Genomic DNA, 22292 nt, shown 5'->3' with positions numbered 1-22292 from the left:
CAATCCATTATTGGGACACATAAAAAACCATCTGCTCAAGCAATTTTTCAATCAAATTACATGTAACATCCCAATAATTGTAACAAGAAGTCATTTAACTCTTTTTCTCTCACATTTAATATGTTGTAAATGCGCAAATGGGAACATTGGAAATGGCCCAAATTCATTTTTCATGCCAATTTTGCAGACTTTTTTGCGCTCTTCAACACTTTCAATACATTTAGTTTTGCAATCGTGACGAATCTCATGCGATTTATTTGATTTCTCGTAATGTTTTTTTGTCGTGTTATGTTTGTTTCTTTGGGGAATGGCTGAAAAAAGGGGTTAAAAATGTTATGAATGAGATTTTGTTGATTTTTGGGTAAAAAAGAAAAGGTTTTATTGTTGAAATAGATTTTTCTTCGGGTTTTGGCGAGAATAATCTATTCTATTGAATTTATTGATTCATGAAAAAATTAAGAATCGAATAAAGAAATTGCCAAACATTTATAATGTCATTTTGGATCTACTTCTACTAAATTTTAATTAGATTTACCCATTGTTCGGAAAATTTCTTTGTTGACTTTCAGTGTATAAGAATGCAAAAAAAAGTATAAAAATTTGTTATTTTTTTAAAAACTAAATTATTTCGGTTAAAGGAAGAATCAGAAAAATTTTAAACATTGTTATACCTACGAAATTTCAAGAATTTAGGTTGGAAACTTACTTTTCTGGACGATTTTGAAATCAGAATTTGCGAAATTTTCAAAAAAAAATTCTTGCCATATCAGGGACTATATTCTCTAAGAGTGAAAAACTCTCGTGATAAACTCCTGAAGGCTTTTTGCAGGGAAAAAGTGAGGAAAACTTTACGTGAGCATGATCCTCTAAGAAAAATAATGCATCCGTGTAATCTCCCGTAAGATTTTCCCGGATTTCACGTTTCTTTTAAAGCGCTAGAGCCTTAAGGAGTTTATCACGGGAGTTTTTCACTCTTAGAGAATTCATGCCCAGGATTAATTTATCTGTATGGATTACAGTAATCTCAATGGAACAACATTCTTTAACTATCAATCTGAGTTCTTTAAATTGATTTTGGGAATTTTCCGAGAAGCCAGAATGAGGAAAATTTGGGAAAAATTAAGTTAAATCGCATTTTTCTGCGTCCCAGAATCGTCCCAAGAGTTGGACTGTGGACACGAATTGATTATTTTTTTTCATATATGTTTTATATTTTTTCATTAGGTCTATATCAAAATGATTTTGTAAAAAATAGTAAGAGAGGGTCATTAGGGGTTCCTCACATGCCAACATCGCGCATTTCTGCATCCCCAATTGTCGGTAATTGGTGATTTTTCCTCTTCACGAGCACAACTATTGTTATTCAAATGACTCAAGTGTTGTCAATTCATTAATTTCTGACACACCACCGTCTCGTTATTTATAGTTGCTTCTGCCACGAACAAGCAAATAGCACCCCAAACCCTCTCGGGGATTGCACAGCAAAAATGAAGTACATTGTTCTTCTCAATTCAATTACCTTCCTTTTCTCTCTGGGTTGCTTTTTATTTTCCAAACGGGGCTCCCTGCTATAGACAATTCCTGTCCGAGGTGACACATTCACCCTTCCGTTGCACATTGGCGCGCATGGAGTACCAACAGCAACAACAACAACAAAATACGATTCTCCCTGCGGCATCATCATTTTCAGATAAATCCTCACCCTCCGCTGAGGAGTTTCTCTTTAAAATTTATGTTAAATGTATGCCACGATGTTTACTGTTTGGGCCTCCACTCTCAATGGTTGCACAATCACCCCAATCACGAATAGTCCTTCAGAAATCCCTCTCGAGGGTTTTTCAGATTGCATTTAATACTTTTTGCAACAATTTAAATATATTTCATGCTGCCTATTCATGAAAGAAAATTAAAAACAATTTAATTAATTCCAATGGAATTTTTGAGAAAAATCTTATTGAGGAGAAAATATTTTAAATAAATAATTCCCAATAAATTTAATCTTCCCAAAACACAAACGTAACGGCGTATAAACCCCAAAATAAACCCTTCTATTTTATGTAGCATTTTTAATCCATCATTACATGGCTTAAGCTAAAAAAGATACACTATAAACTTTTATTCTGCAAACAAAAAACACGTGAAATTGCCCAAGAAAAAATTCCAAACCAGGGCGAATTGCTATTGTAGCGATGTATATATGCGAAAGGGGTTGAAATGCCAGTGAAAGGGGTTTAAAAAAAATGTTTTTCTAACACGCCACATCATGAGGGTTGTGCACACACAAAAAGGGGAAAGGGTTGATGGATTTAAAATTCAAAAACTCTTCAACGAGTCGTGTCGAATGATGACAAGATCAAGAGATTACATTCAATTTCTTCGGGATCACACCACCAAACTCCAAATCCGTGAGAATTGCATGAATAGTGCTCATAAAGTAATCCTAATGTGTAGCAGATTAAGCGGCGTGTCCCTCTGATCCGCTGACATTTGATTGATTTATTGATTTACACGCCGAAATGTTCTTATCACCGCCTGTCCGGGACGACTGTCGAATGTTTGATTATCACAAATCATCCTTCCTATTACATTTTTTTTTCGTATTTGTCGTAATTTTTATTTCCTCACATTCACACTTTATTACACACAAAATCACATTTGGCGGCATTTTTCTTCAATTTTTCTGACTTGTCAGTACTTTTTAGAATGGCCCATAGAGAACAGGGGCTCCTGCTCCATAAGGTTCAGGCGGCACACGCGGCGTTAGAAATCTCTTTGTCTGCACCTTGAATCTGTTGGGAAAAATAATTTTCTTTATATTTAAATATTTTTTGAAAATTATTTTTTTTTTAAATTTTTGAATATAAAGTTTGAATCAAGATTATTCTTAAAGATGATTATGCACAATGTATGAAAAAAAATCTTTAAAGAAGTTTAACCCTTTAAGATTTATTGGGTCATACGCTGACCCAAAGGCTCAATTTTGAAAAATGTTTCATTTTGTTATTTATTTTTTAAATATTGAGTCTAAATTAGTACAAGGCTTTGTCTTTACAATCCCTGATTATTTTATGAGCACAAAAGGACATCCTTAAGAACTCACAGGATCAGGAAAGACGAAAAACAGAAAATTTTTGAGTTGTGATTTTTTGCTAAAAATGTCTTATTTGAGCTCAAAGGAACCCCCAAAAATTATTTTTATTTCAATCAGCTCGCTAGATTGATTGCGGACCTTAAAGGGTTAATTGTTTCTGTTTTGAAAATCCATAATTTGAGAAAATATTTGAGAGGGAAGAATGCCCAAGATGATCTAAAAATATAAATTAACAATCCCTAAATAAATTCACAATTTTCTCCTGAAAGTTTATAAAAAAATTGACTAAAAATATATACAATGACGTCACTTTTGTGATTTTTGGCACTTTCAATGTATGGAATAATAAACATTGTTAAAGATTATCGATAAAAAATTAAATGAAAGCTACTACATTCATTGAAAAAAAATATGGAGTAAAATGGTGAATTTTTGGGAGATAATTTTTCCTCAGTGCCGTGGAAATATTTGAGTTTTCCCATCACAACTATCTTATATATCTTAAAGCAAATTTTCCGGGCTACAACTTTGTCTTAGATGACTTCTCTCTAACCTAACGGGAAAATGCATTTTCAGGCAATTTTCGAAACCCTTTCACTTTCACCATTTTGCCCCGTATTTACTCCTACTTAATTTTAGGCAAATATTCGCCGATTTTATCTATTTGGTCTATGGGAAAAATGGTTTTGTTTGGGGATTTTTTTATTCTATTTAAATTCTCTTAAAGTTTATGTGTGCATCTCACGAGTCTCTTGAAGGAGGTCCATGACATGAAAACATGAATAGACTCCTTTCATCCTGGACAAATAATACTTAACTTTCATAGAATTTTCCAGGAAAATTATTCTATTTTTCGTGGGCTTTAATTATGCTAATCAAAGTATTTATACATACGAAATTTTCCCATATTTGGTAAAATATATTTTCATACGTTGGTGCATAACATCCTTCAGATTAGATACAATATAACTCCTTAAAATTATTTTTTTAATTGTTAGTTTTTAAATAAAAAAAAGAATTTTTAGAATTTCTTTTCCTACCTTCTAAATAAGCAGAACGACGTGCAAGTAGCTATAAGAGCTGCTAAACCAATAAGAGCTGCAAGGATCACCAACCATGTCCCCGATGATGTCATCAAGCTCCCATTTGTGTGGCTTTTCTTCACAGAGCAGGAATCCACCGCGGAGACTGAATACTCTACATAAGTTTCCCGCAGGAGACTTCGCACATCCTCCGAGTCCATGATCTTTTGCATCTCCTGCGGAGGGAGAGCAGATCCATGGCGGGTAAGTTGAAAGCATGAACTGGTTGAGCTGAAATCGAGGCTATGATCGGCTTTTGAGAGCACATGAGTGTCAAAGACGTGCAATTCGAGAGCAGATGATTGTAGCTTCTCTTGGACAATACGACTGAATTCCCCAATAATGCTGCGAACTTCTACTGCGGGTTTAGCGAAGACAAACCGAAGGAGGGACTTATCCCTGATAATGAACATCTTGACTACGTTATCGGTGTACCTTCCTGTGGCATTGGAGTTGTTGGCTCGGATTGTGAGCTCAAAGAATCCATCTACGTAGTCACTGAGCGTATTAAGTGTTCGTATTTCTCCTGTTTGATTGTGCAACGAGAAGAGATTGAGGAGATTTTGGGATTTGTTGTTTCTCTTGTAGAATTGTGGGGTGTATGAAACATTAACAAGACTCAGGTGTATTGGCATGGCATCGGGATCTTTGTCAGTTACTGCCACAGTAAGGAGGGACATGTCAATGGGGACATTGTGACGTACTCCTAGTGTTTGATTAGCTGGATGGAATTCCGGGAGGTGATCATCGACGTCTTTAATCTTAATCAAAACTTGAATTTCCGATATATCGAGGGGATTGTATGGCTTCCGTGAGATTCTTGGGTTATTTGTGAATTTGAAACATTTAACAGTCAAAAGGTAGGATTCAACGGATTCCCTGTCCAGGCGTCCATTTACAGTGATCATTGCTACACTGCTATTTGTCCGGGAGATTTTGAAGAGATTTTCCTGATTTCCATCTATTATGTCATAATCTATGGCTCCATTCTCCCCAATATCTTCGTCAACAGCCGAAATATTCCCCACAATTGATCCCAAAATTTGCTCTTCTGGCGTTTCAATTTCAAATGGAGGAGCATTAATTTCTCTAATGAATCTTGGTTTGTGATCATCAATATCCAATACGTTGATTCTGAGTACCCTTGTTGAAGCCTGTGGAGGATCACCTTTGTCCGAAACATCTATGATTATGCTATATGAGGACTGAGTTTCCCTATCCAGTGGCTGAATTGTGCTTATTAAGCCTGTTTTGCTATTTATCCTAAAGGCTTTTGCATCATCAGTATCGTTCTGAATTCTAAACCTTAGCATCCCACTGAGAGTTGCTGGACTATCTGGATCGCTGGCTATGACTTGAAACACCGGAGATCCAATTGTTGCATTCTGGAAATTTTTGTGAAAAATATTTTAAAAATTAATTGAAAGGTCATTTAACCTGCTGGCCGCCAAGACCTTGGAGCTTCCTTAGAGCGCCAAGGTGGGGTCGTTGAACGACCCCAAGAAGGAAGTCGATTTTCTCATAAACCATACAACCGGGAACTGTCGGGTCACTACCTTTAGACTCCTTATATAGTCCTCTTGCCCCTTGCATCACAAATTCGCCACCCGGAAACACGCAGAAGAAGATATTAGGGAAAAACATTTTTCACTCATTTTTCACACTTTCTTCGTGAGAAATTTGCCACGAAGTTGACCGCAACTGCTATTTTTTTTCACTACTTCCCCACATTCCCCTCACTTCCCGCACCGTGATAAATGGCAATATTTCTCGAATATTCTTTATTGTTTTGCACATTTATATGCTTCTAATTATGTTTTATGTTGTTTATGTTACTTATTCGCGATAATTCTGACACTAAGAAGGTAAAGTGAAAAAGTAAACACAACCCTTCAACCATATGATTTATGATGTGACTAACTTCATTCTAAAAAATTTTCCGCAGCATGGCCGTTACACCAATTTTTGAATTTAAAGACTATTTTATCGTGACTATTTTTAGTGCTACGACAAACTGAGAGAGATTAGAGGTCTTTTGTGAGGGTTGATTTGCAAGAAAAACAAGAAATCATATTAAAATCAATGCTTAATCATTCCATCAATGTGATTCGTGATCCATCAAACTCGTGATGTTTATGTGAGTGGGACTCTTGAATTTTGATTGATGACATGATGAATGTACTCGCACATAGGGAGAGACTTTCAGGAAGGTACTCAACATACATAATTGATTACTCACCTCGGTCACATTTGCAATTTGGCCCACTTGGGGTGCAATAAAGAATGGAATCCCATCGTTGGCACTCACATCTCCAATGTAGAGAGTGAAAAAGGCATCACTGTAGAGAGACTCCTGCTTTGGCACCTGACCACCATTGTCCTGCGCCCGGATTACCAGCTGATATGGTTCTGATCTGCCCTTTCCCGTCAGTGGAATTTTAGTTTCAATCATCCCACTTACAGGATTGATTCGTAGCAGTCCATTTGCTTCCCCTTCATTCAGGAGATCATATCGGATTTCCCCTCCGGGACCTTCATCAGGGTCCACAGCGGAAATATTTATTACTGACGATCCAATTGGGACATTTTCCGGAATTACTGCACTGTAAACTTTCATAGGGAACATTGGGGCATTATCATTGACATCAAGGACATCAATTACAACGTCTGATGTTGATTTTCGTGATTCAGATGGCTTTCCTGGAGCATCTTCAGCCTGTACTACGAACTTCAACACAGATTGCTTCTCCCTGTCGATCGTTTGATTTTGTGCAACAACAATCTCTCCTGTTGTGCTGTTAATGGTGAAGAACTGAGAATGCTGCCCTACTATTGAGTAGCTAATCTTGTGGAATCCATTCGTGTTGTCTCTCTCCGTGAGAACTGCATCGTTGTCTTTGGCTAGAACTGTTGCAATCTTATCGGGAAACTTCACAGACTCAAGGATTGTAGCTTTGTAGATTTTACTTGAAAAAATGGGATTATTGTCATTAACATTCAAGACAGTCATGTTAACATTTGTGACGGTGCTTCGTGAGCCATCCCTGCTTGTTGCTCTTACGGTAAACAGGAAATATGGGGAGGTGATGTTCTCATAATCAAGACGCCTCTTGAGGACAACTTCTCCAGTTAACTCATTGATTCCAATAACTCCATTCTGCTCTGATGAAACCAACTTAAAATCTTCAATTGGTTCCTTATTAATCGGATCTTCAGCCATTAGGGTGAAAAGGATACTCCCAATTGGGAGTTCTTCCTTGACACTCATTAAAATCATAGGTCTTGTGCTAGTCCAACCATTATTCCTAAATACAGGATTCGTATCCTTGAAGGATTGAATGTAAAATGTTACTTCAGTCGTTGCTACTTGCTTTGCAATATTATACTCAGCATTCTTATCCCTTGCTCTGATCGTAAGGATAATCACGGAAGCTTGATTGTAGTCCAAGGTTGCATTAACAAATATACTTCCATTTTTCTCATCAATCCTGAAAGCTTGCTTAAAATTAAATACCTGCGTTGAGGTAAGTTGCAAGCCTGTTTTCGATGTTGCCCTAATTGGCTCAACAATACTGTACTCAATGTCGGAATTTAAGTCAGTATCCGTTGCTGTGACATCCAAGACTTTACTCCCAATCTCTGCTCTCTCAGACACGTAGGCTTGATAATTTGGTTGCTTGAACTTGGGTGGTTTATCGTTAACATCTTGTATTTTAACATAAACAGTGGCAGTGGCTGTTTCGGGAATGGGGAATCCCGCATCAATGGCATTCACAACAATTGTATAGCTATCAGCATTCGAGTCACGATCCAATCGTGCCTGTGTAGACACTGTTAACAAGCCCGTGTCTTCGTCTATTTCAAAATTATCATTTGCACCAACTATTTTGTACTGCAGAAGAGCATCAATGCCATCGGGGTCTGATGCTGCAACAGTCGTGACATTATATCCTGCCTTGGCGTTTTCCGGGATGGATACTCTGTAGCTAGGTGGCCCGGGAATGGCTGTATGAAGGGAAGATGTGTGTCCCTTGAAAATTGGTCGTTGATTCCCTGAAATTCCAACACGTACCAAGACTCTTGTTGTATTCTTCAGTGGTGGTTTCCCGTAATCCGTTGCAGCAACCACCAACTCATACTGCCCCCTTTCCGTATCCATCGATGAAACTGATGTCAGTATTCCAACTTCTCCCGTATCTCTATCTATACTGAACACACGTCCTGATATACTATTTTCTGCTTCAATTGAATACGCTATTCTACCACCACCCTGTGTTGGTCCATCAATATCAGTTGCTCGAACGAAGAACTGCGGTTCAAACTCACTTGCCCCCTCGCGGATGGTTCTTGTATATTCCAGAGATTCAAATTCCGGATAATTATCATTTAAATCAATAATATCAATAAATAAATTTGCATTGGTCTCCAATCCACCTCCATCCACAGCAGCTAAGGCCATACTATAGCTCTTTTGTTCTTCATAATCCAAATTCTTCTTCACATACAGTCCCCCAGTTTCGGGATCAGTATAGAAATTATCAGATCCAAAACCCTTTAGAACATACTTTACTTTCCTATTGATCCCCGAATCTCTGTCTGATGCTTGAATTTGGGCAACTTGGAAGCCAATTTTTGCATTTTCTTCAACACGAAGGTGGAAGCTGGATTCCGTGAAAATTGGAGCATTGTCATTTGCATCCTGAAGGTGAACAGTAACCCTCGATGTTGCTTGTTTCACCCCATCAACTGAGGCAACAAGATCAAAGATGAGTGTTCGAAGATCCTCATTTGCAACATCGTAATCCAAGCGATTTGGATTGATAACTTTCACAACAAGGGGTGTTCTTCCTTCACCATAAGTGGGGCTTACTGCGAAGACCCCTTCGGCATTCTTTACATTCTCAAGGGAGAGATTGTAGCGACTATTTGGCCCCAAATCGGGATCAATGACGTAAACTGAGAGACCCGGAAGTGGTGTGTCGTAGTCTAAATTCTCAGGAATTTCCGTATCAAATTGGGGAAAATTGAATTTAGGTTTATGATCATCAACATCAGTCAGTACGATCGTAACCTGTGTGATTGTTTCATCTGCAGGTACTTGACCATTAATCAATTCAGTTGCTTTAATGTTGAACGTGTAAATCCCTCCATTTTGCAACACATCCGGATCTTCGCGATCAAGAGGAATTTCCGTTGTGAGCAAAATTGCTTCCCCATCTCCAGTTGTATTGAGGCGGAAATGATTATTTTTATCCTTGTCAATGGTTAAAAGGATTTGTCGTGGATTCCCCGTATCACCGTCCATTGCCCTAATTGTCATGATTGAGGTATCAGCTGGGGTATTTTCGGGGATAGTAGCTGAGTACGGGGCATTGATAAATACCGGAGGTTGATCCTGCACATCGATCACATTGATCGCCACACTTGCAAGAGCCGTTAAGGGGTTCGAAAATGCCCCATCTTTCGCCTTAAGGGTAAGGAGGTAGGATGGCCTTGTTTCAAAATCCAACGGCTTTATCAATCTGATCGTGGCTGAGAAATTCCCCTCAGAATTCTTCTCCGTCGTTACACTGAACACATCGCAAACGCTGTAAGTGTCCATTGATGCTTCGGAAAAGCACGAAATCGTCACATCTGCATTAATTCCTTCATCGCGATCAGTCACCGTGATCGCCGGCGTGATGATCACTACACTCCCAACGGGCGTTGATTCACTGAGCGACGCAGAATACGGGCGTCTCGTGAAAATTGGTGGATTATCATTGTAGTCTCTTACAGGAATTTCCCTTCGCAGTGACACAGTGTTGGGCTCCGTCCCGAGCACACCTTCATCTGGAAAGTGAAATGAAGAGGATGTAATTTTAGTAAAATTAACCAAATCGCCCCGGGGTGTGTGTCACAGAGTGCGGTTTCACTTATCAATGCAAAATTGCAGACGAAGCATGAAAACTGACCAAGTATTTGCATCGGTAAAAAGAATTATATTTTCTAGTGCAAGAGAAAGGAGTTTCAATCACTTTCAAACGCACATCGCATGCATCCAATGCATCAGTGAATTAATTACATTGAGAAAATTATATACTCCAGAAGATTGAGTTGGTGCCCTGTATAGATTGGTTGATAAAAGATAAGTATAGGGTGGAATTATGAGAAATATTACGTGATTCATCGTTGAATTTCTGGGAAAAAAGAGCTTTTCTTATACTATTTCTCAGCCTCATTTGTTCTTTTGTTCTCGCTATGTAGGTACATAGAAAAAAGGGGTGTTTACCCAACGAGAACTATTTTCCCAAATGCTGCCCTATTTCGAAATAATTTCCAAAATATGTCGAAAGTAGCTGCCCTATTTTGGAAGGAAATCATCTTTCGAAATATATTCGGGATATTTCCCTATCAATCAGCCCAATTTCTGCCCTATTTTTAAGTAAAAAAATTGGGCAGCCCAAGTGGAAAATATTTCGAAAAAGTTTCGACCCTCTTCCCAATAGGGAATTGGGTGTCGACAGTCTGTCGAAATTTTTCCTTCCTCCATTTCCTTTAATATTGGGAAAAAATAAGGCAACTTGTCGACTAATATTCGACATGCTTTCGACAATCTTCCCAATTTTTGCCCTATTTCTTCCCAATTTCTGCCCTTCTCCAGATTTTTGATTTCATATTTTGTCAACAGATGGACTTTAAGGTTTAGAGGTTAATGAGCTCAATGGCGTACTTTATCGTGCGCGGCAAATCAAAAATTTACTTGCTAAAATTAAATTCGATTTATTAATTATCTGATACTTTTGCATCCAAAATATGTTGACCAACATGTTTCAGGATGTGTAAAGAAATTTTAAAAATACTTTCAATAAGGTTTTGGGAAATTTCATTTTTTAAGTGAAATTAAAATATTATCAAAAAATTAAATTTTTGTGAAATGCAATGGCATTTTATCGCCTATGGCAAATATTCCTGTCGGGAAAAGGGTGTGGCATGGTTTTCCAAAGACCAAGCGTCAGGATAAGTCGCAATATGAAAATATTAATATTCATTAATATCGTGTTCCATTTTGTCTTGGCATTTTATTGTTGTCATGTAAAATAACGCCATGGAGGCCCCAATATAATCATGTGATGTGTGAAAAGAGCAGAAAAAATATGTTGTTTGAATTGAATATCATTGGAGAGAAAGAGAAGAATAATGAGGAAATCAAGGCAGTACATGTCGACATGCTTTCGAAAATTTTCCCTATTTCTGCCCTATTTCGACGGTCCGTCGAAATATGGTCGGCCACGTTTCGACATCAGCTTCTCAATTGGGCAGAAATAGGGAAGATGCTTTCGACGAACTTTCGACAGAAAAATTGGGATTTTTATTCCCCATTTTCGTCAAGGCGTCGAAATTTTGACCAATTCTCGCCCTATCCCTGCCGACGGATTTTCGAAAATTTTCCCTATTTTCAAGCGATTTCTCTCCTTGGGTATCTGGCGAATATTTGAACATTTTTTGTCGAATATTAAATCTTTGTTGTTTTTTTTTAACAAACAGAAACTATTATTTATTTATTTGTAAGATTTTTTTTTATTTGAAAATATGCTGAGCAGGAATTCTGCTCAAATGGACTGAATATTATTTCTTTTAATGAGAACAGAATTCTTTAATAAAATCTAGATTTTTTTGAAAGAGAATGTTTCCTCAACGTGTTTGAATCTTTTAGGAATATATGATTCATAAAAAAAAATTAAATGAAACTTTTCGTGCTTTTGTCTCTTTTTTTGCTTTCTAAACGCATTGTGTTTTTTTTAAATCTCTGATTCTTACGAAGTTTTATTCGCATTACACATTTTCAAAAGAGAATTTGTATGTTTTATTAGAATTTTAATGTATTTCTTTATTCTTTAGCACACTAAAGCAATATATCTTGAGTTTTTTAATGCGTTTTTGTTACTCTTTGTCTATTTTTGTTAAATTACTCGCCATAAAATACGAATAAGGGAACAATTATCTTTCAGATAAAGTCCCCTCAAATATATGAACTTTATTTCGTGTAAAAATAAAATTTAATTTTTGTAAAAGCATCGGTGTAAGCAAATCAGTTGACTAAGAATTTGATCAAAGTATTTGTCAAAGACTGCATTTTCTTTTAAATAAGAAGTTAAATAGACAAACATGACTAACTAACTACAGGGTATTCAAAAAAGAGCTCAAAAGTAGAATTAAATAAAAAATCGAGTCCTCAATTTTAGCTGATTTTAGCTCATAGTTTAAAGAATGTCAGGCAGGTGAAAAAGAAAAGTGTAAACTCGGTTAAAAAATCCGCCTTCTAACTCACAAAAAATGAAGAAAAAATGGAATAGCATTTGCATAGTGATTTAAGCTTTAACATTGATCATTAGCTGTTTTTTAAAGTGAAATTTCTGCATTCCACAGCTTTGACTCATACGCGATATTCATTGAGAACTTGAATCAGTGATCGCATCTTCATTTCTCGCATCATCTAGAAAAGCATTTCACGCACTTTTCTACCAACTCTGGGGAGGTAATTATGAAAATTACTCACCTGTGATGCTAATGATAACCTCCACCACATCTTGTGTCTCGCGATCTAATTCCTGTCGCAGACGTACAACACCGGTATCACGATCAACAGTGAAAACGGGCCCAGAGATGCTGTACCGAAGATCACTTCCCTCAGGATCGACACCTACAAAAGAATTTTAGACACTATTATGTATATAGTTTCATTCTCACACACAAAAATGCAAAGATAAATATATAAAAACTGCAAAGATAAATATTAAATATAGCATGGATGGAATAGTATAAAGCGAAAGAACGGTAAGTAAAACTTACGGGCTGTGATTCTTTCTTTGTCAGTGAAATGTGAAATTGACTGAAAATTGAGGATGGGCAAATTTTGAGGAAGGCTTTCTCGCGCACCGAATCACAGCCAACGCGCAGATAATTTGTGAGAAGCCTTAATCATGGGCGTTGGCTGTGATTCGATACGCGAGAAAGCCTTCCTCAAAATTTGCCCATCCTCAATTTTCAGTCAATTTCACATTTCACTGACAAAGAAAGAATCACAGCCCGTAAGTTTTACTTACCGTTCTTTCGCTTTATACTATTCCATCCATGCTATATTTAATATTTATCTTTGCAGTTTTTATATATTTATCTTTGCATTTTTATATGTATATATATAATGTATATATCTATGCATTTATATATATTTTATTTTATTTTATATGTGTATATATAAAACGCCCCGCTTCGCGGGGCGTTGGACTTATGCAACTCAAGATATGACATGTAAACTTTAAAACGCGATATCTCCGGAACGGCTACATAGATTTTCTTCATTTTTGGCATGGTGATAGATACTATAGTCAACTATAACATATCAAAATTTGAAGCAATTCTATAAAGCGGTGCTCGAGATATTCATCGAAAACTCATCGAAAATTTTGTTTTCGATTTTAGCGCCACTTGCGGTCATTTTTTGAACTTGCAATGTTCCGAGCAGTTGTAGGGCTCATTAATATCTTTCATTTGAGCCCGAGTTGATCAAAATCGGTCAAGCCGTTCTCGAGTTATGGCCGATTTTCGATGAAAAATTGTGGCGGCCATATTGGCTAAACGGCTTGGCCGATTTTCGAAAATGAGGTATCGTTAGAAAGGTCTTGATGGCCCCTACAACATATCAAAATTTCAGATCTCTAGCTATAATAGTGACTGAGATATAGCGAAAACAAAATTTTGAGGTTATTCAAAATGGCGGACGCGGGGGTGGGGGGTTGGATTTGACTTCATAATCGGATGTCTTCCACCTGATATATGAACTTTGCCGTTGACCGCAAGTTTCTATCTAGTACCGTTCTCTCGCAATTTAGCGTTATACTCCGGCCGGCCGGACCAATTTTTGGCGCATACGTTTTTTGGAATGTGGGGACCCTAATTCGTGGTCATCCCAAGTTTGAGCCCGATCTGACGACTTTGCATTTTAGAGTGTACACAGAAGCTGTGCTTCTTTTAAGAAAGAATCACAGCTAATATGGACTTCTCCATGGAAGTCTCTCATGACACAGAAATCTCTTATGTATTATATGAGAGACTGTGTTTGAGACCCGACCTCCCGTTATTTGTATCTGAATTTCCTATACTTCTTGGTGGATGCTGTGAGAGCTCTTCCATCATATCGAAAAAATCTCTAACCCAGAATATCTATATTTGAGCGACGAACGCAAATGAACCCTCGCGAGGAAATATGAAAGAAAGTTATTTTCGTGGTGTTTCTTTTGTTGCAAAAGCAACATTCACACGCAATTTTTTTTCTCTTAATTTAAACTCCGTCCTTTTGCGTGGCCATTGTATGACAATTGGAGTGATTTTGACGGTGAGACAATCACGTTGTCTTGTGGGAAAAAAAGATTCGTTTTTGGTGGGTCAATGGAAGTTTTAACATGGCTACAGCTCGCTCTTTGTGGTGGCTACATACATACATAATATATAGCACATAGTGTATTATATATATATAGCTGTCTATTTCATTTGAAATGGAATTCATTCATTTTTTGGAGTTTTTATTGAAGAAAAGAGAATTTTCTTAATCATTGGCATCCCGAATTTATAACAAAAGAGTATTAAATTAAATACTTTAAAACGTTTCTTTAGAAATATTTCTTTTTGTAATTTCATCAAAAAGACGTTGATTTTTTAACACATTCTTGACCCCTAAACGCCTCAAAGCGTTTGTATTTTTTTACGTGCGTTGGTTGTATGAAATTGTTACTCTTATTTGACAAATATCCAGCTAATTAAAAAAAATTCAATGTCGTTCCAACAAAATCTATTTTATTTTTAATTTCTGATTCATTTTCTTTTTAATTTAATTTTGTCTTTCTAAAAACTAGAATATCTATTAACCACAAGTTAAAAGAAACAGGAAAAAACGTCAACATATCCTAATCCAAATTTTCAATAACAAAACATAAGAAACTCTAAAAAAAATAATTAAAGAAAATGTAAAAAGTTTGAATATTGTTCTGTAAAACGTATTTTTTGTAAATTCAATAAAATCAACTATGGTCCAACCGGGTAATTTATTACACGTATCGTGAAAATGAATTCTGGAGTATTATATTGGTTTTGAACGTTTTAACTAAAAAAAAACTAAACTTTCATTAATTCAATTCAATTATCTAATCTGTTTTTCTGCTATTTGTTTAATTAAAATCCACATTTATTTGCTTTTACTCTTTAAGAGCGTCATACATACAAGTATGTAGTAAAATGTTGCATCCGTTTCCCTTACAAACCTCTTAATTGATACACGGGGCTTCCAACTGGAGTATTTTCAGACAAACTGAATCGAGACATATCCCCGGAACCCGGAATAAAGTGAGGTATCCTGTTGATGAGTTGACACCCAACACGATGACTTCGTAGCCAAAGGATAAAGGCGAAGAGAAACACATTTCTCCACCCCATTTGGCACGAATTTTTTTTTCTTCAACACTTCACACCACTGGACACTTTTTTTTTGCAGAACTCCTCAACCACAGCCGTGTGACTCATGAGACACCGTGAGACTATGTTGCAGTTCTTCTCCCTCGCACTCCAAGACAATAATGCTGGTTCCCAAGATTTCCCGACTCTCTCTTGCGACCGATGGTGGATTGAGGTCAGTGCACGGTTAACTATAAATTTTTCCCCGCGTCTTGGAGAACCATCCAGCGCATAAGAAATGGGCTGGGATACTGCGGAAAGGAGGCCAATATTTCCAAATACGAAAAAAAAATTAACTCCGTGTGGCAATTGTAGCCCAATTCACTCGTGAATAAAATTTTTTTGCACTCCACTGATTCGTCAAGGCTGATACTTTTGACCTTTCACTCCACAAAACTATACATCCATGGATTTTTATTCAAGCACACTGCAACTATTGTCTATGCCGTTCTCAGGTAATATTCCGGTTTCCGTGGCACTCTCCACTTGGACACGTTGACATCATCGAGGTGCGTGTCGAAAGTTGCGGTGTTAATTTGTGGGAAAGAGCAGAGCATCTCCCCAAACGAGCCACCAACGAACACCGCGCGCGCAACCTTATGCTGTGAGACTCCACGAAAGAATGCTGGTGGTCACGAAGATGTTCACTCCTGCGACGTCAAGAAGTACAACACACACACCGTGAGGCGAGAGATGGAAAGAGAGACTGTCCAGGTGAGACAAGGTGTTCCCGCGCACACACATATGCATTTTAATTCAGAATCAAAGAAATTTCCCCCTTGAGTAAGTTCCGTATTGTAAGAGTTGTAAGATACCCATAACAACATAATATTGCCGGTGAGAAGCAACATTAAATAATCCATGTGGTGTTGGTATTCCATGCGCTGTATATGCTTCAGAATGACCTACACAGATGAGGCAAATCACATAGTTCGCATAGTGTAGCGAAAGAAAAAGTAATATACCTACATTTCAATTATGTTGCCAAAGAGGGATTCTTCGCATATATACTTAACACTCGTACGCATCGCAGTGTTAACTTCTCTCACTTCTCTCTCAGCTTCTCAGTCAGTCAGCACATGAGTGCTAAAATACACAATGTTAACTCATGCGAAGATAATATATGCAAATCTCGATTGAATCACCGTGATTATATAAATAGTGAGCAATTTATTTTATTCGAGAGTGTGAAAATTTCCTTAAAAGCCCGCCATGAATTTCTTGTAGCAGCATCCAAGTGGACAAAAGCATACATCCAGGCGGCAGAGAAGGCATTGAAGTCTTTTGTACCAAAATGACAATGCTACATTAGGGGAACTCACTCGCTTTAAAGTAAAGTGTTTTACTTGATGTAAAATTATATTTAGATCATAATGAAAAGCTAAAATGTGTGGAAAGTCAATTATAACGCGTCCAGTTATTAGAGTTGGTATACCACAACGCGGATGGGTCAGTCTATGCGTTGTAATTTAATTTTTAAGTAGTATTAGTAGGCAAAGTTGATTTTGTTTTATGAAATTCATCAATTCGAAAGTCAAAAATGGTTATATCTCAAGTTCTATTGCACATACAGAAATTTCTTGACTAGTTTTGGAAAGGTATTGAAATAAGCTATAATCTGACATATATTTCGGTACATTTCAAGGTCACCTCCAGAACACAAAATTGCGGATTTTTGTTCTACCAACACAGTTTTTTGGACTTTTTGTCCTCAAGAAATGGTTTTAGAGGTTTCTGATGTTCCAGAAAGTTGTAGAGAATTGCAAAACCTTTAATTTGATACCAAATTGAGCAAAATCGGACAATCCGTTCAAGAGATATAACTCTTAGAACTTTTAAAATTCAAGAATTTTTCAAATGGCTATATCTTCTAAACGGTGACATAGAATTTCTTCATTTTTGGACTGATGAAAGATATTGAGTCAGGCTACAACATATCAAAATTTAAAGGAAAACGATAACAGATGTTGGGAGATAAAGCCACTTAAAGTTAGGCAATTTTTGTTTTTGTTTTTAGCGCCTCTTGCGGCCATTTTTGGAACTTGGAATGTTCTAGACAGTTGTAGGGCTTCTCAATACCTTTCATTTGATACCAAGATGGTCAAAATCGGTCAAGCCGTTCTCGAGTTATATCGAAAAAACACTTTTTGCTTTAGGCCGCCATATTTGCTAAACCGCTTAACCGATTTTCAAGTATGATTTGTTGATGAAAACATCTCACTGAGCTCTACAACATACTAAAATTTCAGATCTCTAGCTTTAAGGGAACTGATCGACGGTATTTCAAAATGGCGGACGGCGGCCATCTTGGATTTTGAAAATGCGAAAAAATGAAATTTTACACCCACATTTCTATAGAAAACTTCAAACCGGAAGTCTCTATCGGTTACCGCTCTTGAGTTATAAGGCAAAATGTGGAGTCCGGGCCGGCAGGCCGGCCGGATCAAAAATTTTCCACCACCATTTTCGTAATGTGGGATGTCTAAAACGTGCTCATACCAAGTTTGAGCCCGATCTGAGGGGGTAGGTTTTTCCGACGATTACAATACTTGGTATGCCACGATTGTGGTATACCAACTAATTATGGTAATTGCAATTTGATTCTCTAGAGCTAAGATTTTTTGTAAAATTCAGAATCAAGGGGTGTTTATCTGGCGAATCTTTCGATATTTTTGGCGAATATTGCGAATTTCCGAAGATTTTTATCGTTTTCATCCAAATAAAGAAAATTACTAGCTCAACAGGTTAAATTGCACAAAGGCAACATAAAAGTCGCTGGTTCAAATCTCACAAGAGATTTTTTTTCATCCAAATAAAAACCCATTGTCACCCCCCATCCATTGGAAAAATTGAAAATTCCTGATTTTGCCCTCAAATTTTGTTTTTTTTTTCTTTTTAACCAAAAGTAGTTTTTCGCGTTTTCTGGTTCTTATGTTGGTTTTAGAGCGAAAGGAAATTTATTTAGAATCACCCCTCATCCATTGGAAAAATGGAAAATTTTTGATTTTCCTTTCTTTTTTTTTCTATCATAGCGAATCATCCGAATCTTTGGCGAATGATTCAAAGATTTTTATTCAAATAAACACGCCTTGTTTAGAATTTGATAAAAGAAACTAAATATATACTTACCTCAATTAATTTTACTTAAAAAATATATAATACTAGTCAACCCGAGCCCCCAATCACGTGTGAGCAAACTCCATTTTAAGCTATAAAAGGGGGGGCGTATATTAGTAGGGGGGGCGGGATGAATAATACGGTACCCCGAGAAATTCTAAAAATAAAAAAAATCCCGTTATCTGACCCTTCAGCAGGTAGAAAATGGGGAAAAATCAATTTTTCTGTGGGGGCGCTATAAAGGGGGATTGGGGCGGAATCCCATATAGCGCTTGCAACTCGTATTGACCCCCTCTACCCCCATACCAAATTTCATCAAGATCGGCCCAGCCGTTTCGGAGGAGTTCATGTGCCACAGACAAACAAACATTTCAGCTTTATATATTAAGATTTGCTAAAAACATTTATTTAATAAAATAGTCATTTCTTATTGTAATACTGTACAACAATTGCGGGATGTGGAAGAACAAGGTATCGAGTAGATGAGGAATTTCGCTAATTTTTATTTAATGCATCTGAATAGCATCATTAGAATCAAATCTAATTAGATCCCCAGGTGGAACTTCGAATTCTCCCATTTTACCCGTAAGATCTACTTTCATTCGACGATGTTTATTTGGTGACACCACCATCGGGTTATCGGGTTGTTGCGAATTGTGAACTTTTGATCTTTCCGTATTATATTCATCCGTCGCAATATCTAGTTGTCGATTTCCACGTGGGGGAAAGGTTTGCATATGATCCTCCGGATAGGATGACTCTGGAAAAACTACAATAGCTCGGTTGCCGGAGTATGGAGCAATAGGGGGTGGTGTTGTTAGCTCAACAGATCGAACAATCTCAACATAGGATGTGGAATTGTTGGGGTAGTAGATGGTTGTGCTGGAAAATGGTGAAATTGTCTTTGGTATTTCCACGGCTGTCCCAACCCCTAAGTCAGGTTCATTCTCATCTTCCATCTGCTCATCCAGGGGGCGTGAATTGAAGTAAACTTTTGGATGAATTGGTTGGAAGGAGTCTGAGACGTTTTGTTCATTGGACAGTGCCCTTTTATCAGCTTCGGAATTAATTCGTCCAAAACGTTTCTTATTTTTCGGGTAGAGATTCAAATGAACAACCATTTGACTGGGTTTATTAACAGTCTCCTCAGCAGGGGTTGTATCAGGATAAGCCCAATTGTACTCCTTCGTTGACCCATATGGTCCCTTGAAATACATGTTGTTGTAGTAGCTATGCGAAAGATGGGGATTCTGAGGTATCTGCGGGAAATTTATAGTGCTGTAGTAGGAGGAAGTATCCAAGGGGTTGACGTAGGGCTTCTTAGTTGTTTGAGCTTTTTCTTCCTCTCCGTGAACCGGATAAATATCCAGCATTAAACTAAAAGGTTTATTGCGAATACTCTGTGAACTCTCGTCCCTACTCCCACTGGCTTTTCCGCGATTTTTCTCCGCATCAATGAGATCATGATAGAGACTCGAAAGGTCCACACTACTCTCCGTGGCGTAGTGGTAGAAAGGACGATGATTTCCCCGGGAAGGTGAGACAGTTTTATACAGGTATGGAGCAAATCTGAATTGCTTTGTTGCCATTAGATTGACATCACTCGGAGCTTGAGGTTTGTAGTTGTGAAAAATATCCGCTGGTGGACTACTTGTGGTCAATTCAAAGCTCCTTTCGGTTGTTCTTGTATACGGCATAACTGTTGTCCTTCGTGGTGCACGGTATTGTAGCATTTTCCCAGGAGTTCGGTACTTTCCTGAGATGTGAACACGTCGAATTTTTCCCGAACCCTCATCTGCAGGCTCTCGTAGTTGTTGCAGGATGTCCTGGATGTTATTAACGCGACTTACGGTGGCATTGGGTTTGCGGAAGGACGACGGATATGGTTCATGTAGTTCAAATTCAAACGGACGTGGGGGCTGAGCTGATCTCCTCTGAGGATCTTTCGGTGGTGGAGGAGGTCTGAGGAATTTGCTAGGCCTAAGAACTAATTTTTCCGACACAATTTCCGTTATATTTTCCCCCAGGGTGGGATTAACTGTGGCATTTGTCCAATCATCCGTTACATTCAGCGAGCTCTCAGTTGGAAAAATAGTTGGACGATCGAGTGTTGGGAACTCTATAAACTCATGCTGTTCTGTGAAGAGTTCTTGAAGGATGAAAAACACCTGAAAATCACAGGAAGAAAATTCGTAGCTATTAAATTTTATTTTAAATCTATTTGAAATTCAGAAAATTACAAATAAAAAGCCAATTAAAGTGAAATTTCTAATTCAAAGAAAAACTTTTACGAATGAAATGATTTTATAAATGATTTGTGTCTTTAAAATAACTGTCTTTTGTGCTTTAATTGTAAATGGTATGTGAAGTGAAGCTTCCAATTCATGCTCACATAACGTTTAAACTGAAATTTTTGAATTTTTAATCATTCACTGCTCTTAAAAATCGCACATTAAACACAAATAAACTATTTAATGATTTTATATACAATTAACAAACTAACCGCCAAGATTAAAAGAATAGAACATCCGAGTATTAAGTAGAGTCCAAGGGTAGGTTTCCAGGATTTCTTCGTTTCCTTCTCATCCTGCACAACATCACGATAGAGGCCAAATTGTGCCAACCAATTAGTCCTATTTTTAGCACCATCCGCAGACATTTCACGACAAATTATCACAAAACTAAATCATTAACAAAAAATAAATTCCAATGAAAGGCCATGGAGAACGATGCTTACTCTTTGGGAGTTGGTGGTAAACTAACAATGAATAATTATACTGGAGCTATTTGCATGTCGCGTCAGTCACAAAAGCGCAAGCAGCCGTAAAATTGCTCATTTATATCAAAATGCGTTTTTCCTCAAGCTTTCCAGCTGCCGAGGCACGTGTGAAGATGTAGTGCGAAGATCTTAGAAATTTAATTGAACATGAGACGTCTTCAATGCTCACCGGAGCGCTGCTTATGCTGCATCAACCACCCATGTTGCGCGGGCATCACAAAATCATCCACCAGGGACGAATTGTTTTCTGCATACACACACCATGTTTCTTGAAAAATTGCCTCTTGAGCATCTTTTTTCCGTGCCACACGATTTTCCCGGGCACCGTGAGATCAATTCACCCTCATCCACACTGTGAGGAATTCCACCGAGGCGTTTCGATGATATAATTAAGATGCGCAACCATTTGCACTTCTTGTACCAAACATATGGGTGTGTGCATTAACTTGTCAAGGAAAGCAGGTTAATTTCAAGTTCATTCTATACGCGGAGTGGAGGAATGTAAGCAAAGACAATGAAAGTTTTTTTTTCATTAAGGTTTCTAACTTTTACTTTAGGACTTTCTCAAAATAAAAAAAAAACAACATTTTCGCAAAACAATTAGAGAAACAAAAAAAACATATATTGCTCTTTATTGTTTAACCCCGGCAGTGTGTTGAATTATATTTACGAAAGTAATCTGTTACTGTATATTTTTTATTACTTATGTACATAGCAAATATGACAACTTTTCAAG

The 22292-nt window shown here is 37.4% G+C and overlaps 3 protein-coding genes across 3 annotated transcripts in view; 1 reads left to right on the top strand and 2 right to left on the bottom strand.

Moving 5' to 3' along the window:
* The window catches only part of LOC129792365 (transient receptor potential cation channel subfamily A member 1), a 1125827-nt gene that overhangs the window by 45812 nt on the left and 1057723 nt on the right, over window positions 1–22292 (top strand). The window lies entirely within an intron of this gene.
* LOC129792358 (cadherin-23) lies at window positions 2588–16294 on the bottom strand. The gene is made up of 5 exons (XM_055831319.1): window positions 15471–16294; window positions 12713–12856; window positions 6413–10005; window positions 4132–5558; window positions 2588–2789 (listed from the first exon to the last, which is right to left on the bottom strand). The coding sequence occupies exons 1-5, from the start codon at window positions 15640–15642 to the stop codon at window positions 2699–2701; spliced, it is 5427 nt and encodes a 1808-aa protein (XP_055687294.1). The 5' UTR covers window positions 15643–16294; the 3' UTR covers window positions 2588–2698.
* Window positions 19168–21537, bottom strand: LOC129792393 (uncharacterized). The gene is made up of 2 exons (XM_055831401.1): window positions 21281–21537; window positions 19168–20945 (listed from the first exon to the last, which is right to left on the bottom strand). The coding sequence occupies exons 1-2, from the start codon at window positions 21434–21436 to the stop codon at window positions 19284–19286; spliced, it is 1818 nt and encodes a 605-aa protein (XP_055687376.1). The 5' UTR covers window positions 21437–21537; the 3' UTR covers window positions 19168–19283.

Source organism: Lutzomyia longipalpis, chromosome 3 (genome assembly GCF_024334085.1).
Source record: "Lutzomyia longipalpis isolate SR_M1_2022 chromosome 3, ASM2433408v1".
Taxonomy (NCBI): Eukaryota; Metazoa; Arthropoda; class Insecta; order Diptera; family Psychodidae; genus Lutzomyia; species Lutzomyia longipalpis.
The sequence above is the reverse complement of the archived record's forward strand: the minus strand, read 5'-3'. Positions and strand labels throughout refer to the sequence as shown.

Bases quoted from the DNA above. Each gene is read 5' to 3' on its own strand.
- LOC129792358 (XM_055831319.1), bottom strand. From the start codon at position 15,642: ATGGGGTGGAGAAATGTGTTTCTCTTCGCCTTTATCCTTTGGCTACGA. The intron at 12,857-15,470 runs GTTTGTAAGGGA...ATTCTTTTGTAG, and splicing joins CCCCGTGTATCAATTAAGAG to GTGTCGATCCTGAGGGAAGT. The intron at 2,790-4,131 runs GTAGGAAAAGAA...TTTTCCCAACAG, and splicing joins TCGTTCTGCTTATTTAGAAG to ATTCAAGGTGCAGACAAAGA.
- LOC129792393 (XM_055831401.1), bottom strand. From the start codon at position 21,436: ATGTCTGCGGATGGTGCTAAAAATAGGACTAATTGGTTGGCACAATTT. The intron at 20,946-21,280 runs GTTAGTTTGTTA...TGTGATTTTCAG, and splicing joins CTATTCTTTTAATCTTGGCG to GTGTTTTTCATCCTTCAAGA.